The sequence below is a fragment of the Myotis davidii genome, unplaced genomic scaffold (genome assembly GCF_000327345.1).
Source record: "Myotis davidii unplaced genomic scaffold, ASM32734v1 scaffold62, whole genome shotgun sequence".
Classification (NCBI taxonomy): domain Eukaryota; kingdom Metazoa; phylum Chordata; class Mammalia; order Chiroptera; family Vespertilionidae; genus Myotis; species Myotis davidii.
In genome coordinates, this window is record NW_006295180.1 from 4,726,407 (window position 1) to 4,735,387 (window position 8,981).

General features: G+C 45.1%; 1 protein-coding gene across 1 annotated transcript in view; it reads left to right on the plus strand.

Annotated features, from left to right (window-relative positions):
- The window catches only part of NEDD9 (neural precursor cell expressed, developmentally down-regulated 9), a 45,273-nt gene that overhangs the window by 31,818 nt on the left and 4,474 nt on the right, over nt 1–8,981 (plus strand). The window contains exons 3-5 of the mRNA XM_015567797.1: nt 4,558–4,659; nt 5,151–5,252; nt 6,339–7,604. Coding sequence (XP_015423283.1) covers nt 4,558–4,659; nt 5,151–5,252; nt 6,339–7,604 — 1,470 coding nt within the window. The remainder of the gene's footprint in view (nt 1–4,557; nt 4,660–5,150; nt 5,253–6,338; nt 7,605–8,981) is intronic.

Genomic DNA, 8,981 nt, shown 5'->3' on the forward strand with positions numbered 1-8,981 from the left:
GTTTACAAATCCTAAAATATGACTGCTTTATTCCCAATAAGAATAATGACGAATTGTATAGAGTTGAGCAAGTCTCTTTTGAGTTAATACACTAGAAGTTCCCCAGAGCCAAAAATCAAATCCCCGTAGAACATATCACCGGAGTCTTTTTCTTGATATATTACAGTCTTGCCAACTGCATGAAAATATACTCTATAAAAATTTAAATTTTGGCCCTGGCCAGGTAGCTCAGTTGGTTAGAGCATTGTCCCAATACACCAAGATTGTAGGTTTGATCTTATTCAGGGCACATACATAAGAATCACAATGAATGCATAAATAAGTGGAACAACAAATCAATGTTTCTCTCTCTCTCTCTCTCTCTCTCTCTCTCTCTCCCTTTTTTTACCTCTCTCTCTCTGTAAAAAATCAATAAATTAAATAAAAATGGCTTGGCTGGTGTTGCTCAGTGGTTGGTTGGGCACAGTCCCCTGCACCTGGGTGTTGCTGGTTCTGTTCTCAGTCAGTACACATGCCCAAGTTGTGGGCTTGATCCCTGGTAGGGCCCATATAAGAGGTATCCAGTCTATGTTCCACTCTCACATTGATGTTTCTCTCTCCCTCTCCCTTCCACTCTCTCTAAAAATCAATTAAAAATTTTTCTAAATGAAGAAGAATGATCTCTGTCTCCACAATGCTGAGATGAGGCACTGAAACAGTCAAACCACAAGTGATAAGTACCATGTCCTCAGGTATGTATGGAGGATATGCTCCTGGAGTGCCAAGGGAGATACTTCTTGTACCCGTCTGGGAAAGGCTTCATGGGAGAGAGGCACCCTACTTGGCCTTGAAAACTGAATGAAATTTGAATCTGAAACAGGAAGAAGAGCATCTTGGACAAAAACACAGCATGAATAAAGGCACAGAGGTGTGAAGGCAGGATGTGTATTAAAAGCAGAGTCTTGCCAAGGCACAGACTCAGCGAAGAGCTGTCCAGCCTCCCTCAGAGGCTCTCAAGGTCCTGAAGGCGGAGGGCAGGAACACACCACTGAAGGCAAAGACTGGCAGCCAGGGGGGCAGAGGCATGCTTAGTTTGGCCAAGGTGCTTTTGAAATATTTGAGCCAATTTCTAAAATCAGATTTCACCTAAAAATCCAGATTTCTGGTTTCTTCTGAAACTTGAAAGATCTGGGAACACAGGCAGTACTTTTTCAGGATGGCAGTTGACTGGAACTGAAGGAATAGCTGCCTCTTTTCAGTAGGGTGTCACGTCTGTCTCCCCTACACAGAACTCAGCCTGCTTCTCCCTTCACCCTATCTGCTCAGCCCCACAGGTGTCTAAGCAGCAGGCCAGGTGCAAGCTCAGCTGAACCAAATGTGGAGACATGAATGACAGACCCCAAGGGCCTCTATTCCAGCTCACGGATTCCCACATGGGTTAGTTTTCAGGGTTCCCTACATCTGGCTGCTACCCCAAAGACAGACTCCTCTTTAAAATGTCAGCATGCACGGCTCTCAAAATTAGGAGATGTGGACGTATTTAAAGCATCTCTAAAAACAGCTCATGCTGCCCAGGACCTGAGGCCCAAAATTGTATAAATCAAACACATCGAAGTGTGGGGCGTGCCAGACTCCTTGTTTTTAAGGAAGCCCGTTAGTGAGAAAGCTGACACAACCCAGTCCCTGCGCTGTTCATCCTACCCTGCCAGGGAGGTCGGCGATTTATTAAATGGACTCTCCCTGTTCTGAATGTCTACGGTCAGCCCTTTCTCTCTGCCTCAGTGTCCACCTTCAGACTCCTTCGTTAGCTGACAAGAATGGTACTGACAGCTGAGGAAGGTCCGATTCCTCATCGGGACAGGAAACCCAGCTTTGGCAAGTGCCAGTCCTCCTCCGGGGTGATCAGGAAAGCAGCGTCAGTCATAGAGCCCAGGAATCCCACAGCTTAGCCCCTTGGTGGCAGCACTAATGAGCTAGGAGGTCAGTTTGGTCATTCCTAAGTCTAAGCTCTTGTAGCTATAAATAAATACATAGAAGGAAAGGAACGCAGAAAAGAAAAATGAACGGGGAGGGAAGGGGGTAAGGGAATGAAGACATAACTGGGAATTTCATTGAGGAAATTAGTTTAAAATGCCCTTTGTGTGGCAGTTGCACCAGTACCTTGCTGGCAGCTGCTCAGGAGAATTCTCCCAAAACCTATGTCCCCTTTGCTAGACCTTGGTGTTCCTGGTAGGCTGGGGTTCAGTAATTCAGGGACAGTACTACGTCAAGCAGGAAGCAAAGGCCTGATGGACCACAAAACTGGATACTTTGTAAGGTACAGAACAGTCAGCACTTTCCCCTGAGGAGAAAACACACAATTAATTGGCAGGAAAGCGACCCAAGCGATGGGCAGGGGAGGAGAGCGTCCAGAAGTCCATTTCCAGCTCCACATTCTTTCGGGCGTCAGAGTGCATTACTGTACTCCCTGGATGTGTCTGACCAGATGCAAATGCTGGTCCCATGTAAAGGCCATTTGTGGACCAATGTGAATTAGATGGCAACACTGGGAATGCTGGAAGCGGGGAGGTTGTGTTTTGTTGGCTTTATCCCCCTGTGGTTTGCACCATCTGTTTCTTTTAATGCATAAACAAGGGAAAATGACTGGCTTGGAATACAAAGTTTTTCAAAAAAACAGATGACCACAGGCATCCTCTAAATGAGAAAGAGAGAGCAAGTTGGGGTTCCGTGACATTTGTCAGGAAGTGAGAAGTTAAATACTGGGAAGCATTAATGCTTTGCCAGGGAAGCAGGCAAGGAAAAGCCTTGTCCATGCCCCGCCTTCCCGAGGTCATGTCCTGTGTTTACATTTCAGCAAGGGTTATTTTCAGATCCCAACACCGCCCACCCCCCTCCCTTCTTAAACTAAAGATGAAGCTGTTCGGCATAACCAGCCTTGGTTTTCCATTAGCAGTATTGCTAACTTGGCAACCTTGCAGAGAATCTGCTATTAGAAACTTTTAGAATGAACAAAGGCTGCGTTGTGAGCGTGTGCTACTATAAAGCCAAATAGAGGAGCTGATGAGAAAGACAAAGAGAAGATACTTTATTTCTCTCCTCAACAGTAGTGAAGAGTATATATATATATGAGGGCATTAGGAACAGTGTGTTTTTCTTGAGCAAAGGGCATCCTGCTTTAATAAGGAAGGTTTGCTCTGCACAACACAGTGGCTACTCGATAGAATACTTCTGTATGCTCTGTGCCAACAAACCTTAAAGCAACAGATTCTTTTTTTAAACTGAAGGCAGTGGAGAGATTTGATGGAGTGGTGACTGCATTCTAATCTCTTTTACCTTCATTGCAAGAAGCAATCAGCCACAAGCATCAGGGATTTAAAACCAAACTGAACTGGGGCATTTTAGAGCCACTGGGGAGAAGAGCATTGGTGCATTTGGCTGAGTTCCACCCTTTTCAGCACAAGACAGACATGAGCATTTTTCACATCGTTTGTAGGCAGCCTGACGCCAGAGTTTTCATATTAGAGAAAGGATTAAAGATGACGATTTCTTAGGGAACAATCAACTCCTCCTAATTTGCAAGATCTGTTCTCAAAAATTCCATGGGCAACACGGAGGTGGGCGCCGTTCAGTCATTCAGGGGCAGGGGTTAGGCAGAAATAAGACCCTGGCAATTTAGAAGCCTTGGGAGGATTAAATATATTTCAAAATGAGTATAAGTTCAAATAATTTCTCTATCCGTGCTTAGGACACAGGGAAGTATGTAGATATGAAAACACAAGCCTGTTGGGTGCAATTGGTGTGATTGACATTGGCCCCCGGTTTGTGATGCGTGGATTTGGCTTCTGCCGGCCCTTGGACTTGGACACTGTCTGCGATGTTTGCTTCCCTGGTGGAAATGGGAGAATGATTAGAGCCCCGCGCTCTGTTCCTAGGACTCCCTGACTCCGTGTTTAATTTGTTTCCTACATTAGATTGAAAGCTACTGGAGGCTTCTAAAGGCAGCACTGTGTGAGCATTGGTTTCATGAAAGTACTCTAGTGACCTGTGGAATTTTAGTTATAATCATAATAATGGCAGATGAAGAGGCGTCCTGGGGAAGGCATGAGAGGAATTTTAAGTGGCTGAACTCAATTTGCATTATTCATTTTACAAATAGTTTCAGAGCCTTAAATTTTTTTTTTCACTATGCCCGGCTTTTGAGGCTCCAAAGCAATAATCTAGGGTATTCACAACTTAAAAGTGGTTCTCCCTTCAAGCACATTTTGGGAATTGAGTCTTTATCTGACCAGCTTTGAGATGATTTTGTTACCATGGGGAAGGGAGATAGAGATATTTCAGGGACTTGTTCTTCATGAGGATTCAGGAGGAATTAAAGTTTATTGGCCTCGTGTCCCCTTGTCTCCTTCCTTTTCTCCCTTTTCTGTTTCTTTGGGTTGTTTTGTTGTTATTGTTGTTTTTCGTTATTTTTTTCTTTCTTTTGATGGGGGCAGTGAGGGAAGAGTGTCCGATGAGGAGGCTAGGAGATTTACTTAGAACTTGGCCTTGCAATTTTACACTTCTCTGTCTTCTTGCCCACAGGTGGTAACCCCCGTGCGGACAGGCCATGGCTATGTGTACGAGTACCCATCTAGATACCAAAAGGACATCTACGATATCCCTCCTTCCCATTCCACTCAAGGGGTACGTACCAGGCCCATGGTCCCCATGGGACAGGAGCACTTCAGGTGGCATTCCTTCAGCACTACATGTAAAAATAAAATTACAAATTATGTACATTTCATATGAAGCTTGATTTGTCTATTCAGGAGCCCTTGTAGCCAACATTATTAAATTATATTTCCTGGATTTGCTTTATCAAGAAATCCTAGGCTTTTGTCTGACAAAGCTTTTGTTGCTTATCAATTTATCATTTTATTTCAGGAAGTATATAATATCAACTACAGTTTAAAGTACAGACAGTGTAGATATTTCACTTATGATCATTTTTACATTCAATCTAAGTAAAAAAAAAAATAAGAAATTAAAAAAAATTTCACCAACTCCATGTTATATAGAATGCTGTAAAAGAGGAAGGATGTACATAAACTGGTAAATAAATCCCTAGTTCAAAGCTTGAATGCATAAAAAATGGCAAGTATAAGACATCCCTGAACTCAGGTATTTATTTTCAGGTATATGATATCCCTCCGTCATCGGTGAAAGGCCCGGTGTTTTCAGTTCCAGGGGGAGAGATGAAACCTCAAGGGGTCTATGACATCCCTCCTACTAAAGGGGTAAGTGAGCTCCTACAGAGCAGCAAAAGGTGTGTGTGTTTATTTACTGGGATGAAGCAGGCAGGACAAACCAAAAGAAAAACTAGTCTCTGGGAGAGACTAAAGGGATGGGAGGGAAGGAGAAAGTGAGGAAGAAAAGGCAATAACTAAAGATAACCCTATGGATTCCATATTTAGAGTCCTCCTTCCCCCCCGCCCCTAAAAACAGGGTAGTCAATAAGGAGAGTCAATAAGAAGGTAAAATCATTCATTCAGTTTGGCAAGCAACTAATATATGTCATATGTATATAGAGTGTCACAGCACACTCTGTCCATGTATTTGTGTTAATGAATTTGATTCACTCTGCTACCCTCAGGAGGAGGCCTACATGGAAGTACAGTTATCCTTATTTTACAGATGAGGGAAGTGTGTCTCAGAACACCCAAGTGACTTATGAAGTATCACACAGCTGGTAGACGCAGGGAGAGACCTGAGGTCTTCTGACACCTAGTGCAGTGTGTTCATGCATACTCTGCCTCTCAGCCTGAATCCTCCAAGGCTGGGACCCAGAGAGAGCCACTCAGCCAGCAGAGCACACATAACAGGCAGCACTGGGGCCAGGGGAGGGACGAAGGAAGTGGGAGCAGAGTGGGACCTTGGAAATACCTCTCATTAGTGGGTTAGGGTGGAAGAAGAGGAGGCAGTAAACAGGCCTGAAAATCCAGGCCTTCTTCTTTTTTTCTTTTTGTTGTTTGTTGTTGTTGTTAATCTTCACCCAAGGATATTTTTTCCATTCATTTTTAGAGAGACTGGAAGGGAGGGTTTGGGGAGGGAAGGAGACAGAGGGGGGGGGACATTGATGTGAGAGAGACACACTGATTGGTTGTCTCTCACACATTCCCCAACCAGGGTCCAGGATCAAACCTGCAATCCAGGTACCTGCCCTTGACCAGGAATCAAACCTGGACCCTTTGGTGCATGGGCTGACACTCTAACCACTGAGATACACTGGCCAGGGTCAGGCCTTCATTTTAATGTGTAGTTGTTTCCCTGTTCACATGAGCCAACTCAACAAATACTAGCTTCGGTTTCTACTTACTTTTCAGGTATATGCCATTCCACCCTCTGCTTGCCGAGATGAAGCAGGGCTCAGGGAAAAAGAGTATGATTTCCCCCCTCCAATGAGACAAGCTGGAAGGCCAGATGTCAGACCTGAGGGCGTGTATGACATCCCCCCGACCAGTACCAAACTGGTGGGAAATGACCTTCACATGAAATATAACTGTGATGCTACGGGAGCTGCTGAACTGGTAGCACAAAGACACCCAAGCATTTCCCTGAAACACCCACCCTCACTGCTGGGACTGTCAGGGGGCACTCAGAATGATGCGTATGATGTCCCTCGAGGGGTACAGTTTCTGGAACCACCAGCAGAAACCAGTGAGAAAGCAAACCCTGAAGAAAGAGACGGTGTTTACGATGTCCCTCTGCACAACCCAGCGGACGCCAAAAGCACTCAGGATGTGGTAGATGGCATCAACCGATTATCTTTCTCCAGTACAGGCAGCACCAGGAGTAATATGTCCACATCTTCCACCACCTCAAAGGAATCTTCACTCTCAGCCTCCCCATCTCAGGACAAAAGGCTCTTTCTGGACCCAGACACAGCCATTGAGAGACTCCATCGGCTCCAGCAGACCCTGGAGATGGGCGTCTCCAGCCTAATGGCACTGGTCACGACCACGGACTGGAGGTGCTATGGATACATGGAACGACACATCAATGAGATACGCACCGCAGTGGACAAGGTGGAGTTGTTCTTGAGGGACTACCTGCATTTTGCCAAGGGCGCTGTAGCAAATGCTTCCTGCCTCCCGGAACTCATTCTCTACAACAAAATGAAGCGGGAGCTGCAGAGAGTGGAAGACTCCCACCAGATTCTGAGCCAAACCAGCCATGACTTAAATGAGTGCAGCTGGTCCCTGAATATCCTGGCGGTCAACAAGCCCCAAAACAAGTGTGATGATCTGGACCGCTTTGTGATGGTGGCAAAATCGGTGCCTGATGATGCCAAGCAGCTCACCACAACAATCAACACCAATGCAGAAGCCCTCTTTAGGCCAGGCCCCGGCAGCTCCCATGTGAAGAATGGGCCCGAGAGCATCATGAACTCCACTGAGTACCCCCATGCTGGATCCCAGATGCAGCTGCTGCATCCTGGAGACCACAAAACCCAGCCCCTCAACAAGGCGGTGCCCCTACACCTGAGCAAGGATCAGCCCGTAGCTGACTGTAGCAGCAGTGATGGCTCTGAAAGGAGTTGGATGGATGATTATGACTATGTCCACCTACAGGTAAAGCAACCAGACTCCTAAACCACCTATAGCAATAGTTCTCAACCTTCTGGCCCTTTAAATACAGTTCCTCATGTTGTGACCCAACCATAAAATTATTTTCATTGCTACTTCATAACTGTGATGTTGCTACTGTTATGAATCGTAATGTAAATATCTGATATGCAGGATGGTCTTAGGCGACGCCTGTGAAAGGGTTGTCTGACCACCAAAGGGGTCGCGGCCCACAGGTTGAGAACCACTGACCTATAGTCACATTCAGGGAGCCTAGAAGTAAGGCCTGTGAAGCTGGCAGGCTGGACTACCAGAGGAGAGAACATGATTAATAATCCAAACAGTTCACTAATTGGAGGCAGTGTACATAGGGAAAAACACTGGCCTGATAGTCTAGAGTCCTTGGTTTGAGACCTTCCTCTGACACTAATTGTGTGACCAACGTATGTAACCTCCCTGGGTCTTACTGTCCTCATTTGAAGCACAAGGTTGTATTTGACCCTACTGATGGAAGACTCCCTAGTAGGAGACTGGGCCCTTGGAGAATCATACCAGCTCCACTTCTATTTGCCTTTTATGATATAGTTCAAAATGATATTTTATTTTTTAAAAGATGGGGCAGGGAGTTTAACTATTAAGAAAAAATAATTGAAAGCCCCTGCACTAGAGAATTTCTAAGGTCCATCATATCTACTGTGTGTGTGTGTGTGTGTGTGTGTGTGTGTGTGTATGTGAGAGAGATTACTTACAGAAAACTTAATCTCATCCCAGACTTACCTTGAAGACCACTGGGCATTTGCCAGTTGATCTAGGACTTAACCTGGATATGGGAAATTGGGCAATCACAGTCTGCCTCCTACAGGTGGAAATTCCACCAAGTTGACCTGGGATCTTGATAACTTGCCTATTCACTTTGGGGGATTAAAACATTCTACCAAGATCCATTATTTAGAATTTAGCTTACTCTCTTACTCTGCCATTCTTTTCATTTGACTAAGAGCCAAAGATTATCCTGAGAACTATAGTGTTTAACTACAATTGCCTTGAGTGCAGGATACTGGGGAAGGAAGCACTGAGCCACACCTAGTGCTAAGGAAAGGGCTGGTCGTCCAATTATGCATGTTGAGAAATATTATCATGGTGTAGAGTTGTAGATGATTCAAAGAAATTAGAAGTGCAACGTGACCACATTTAAACCTGGGTTAGGAGGTTAATGGGTTCAAGTATAATCTATTAGCAAAGAAACCTAAGAAATAGTACTGGATAAGGAGGCTTGAAGGGGATCATGAATAGCTCTCTGAAAATGGTAAAGTGGAACAGAGAAGGTGGCACCCTACATGTAGCCCTAACTTAACACAGCCACTGTGGAGGTCTGGCTGAGAAGCACTTCAGTCCTTTCTA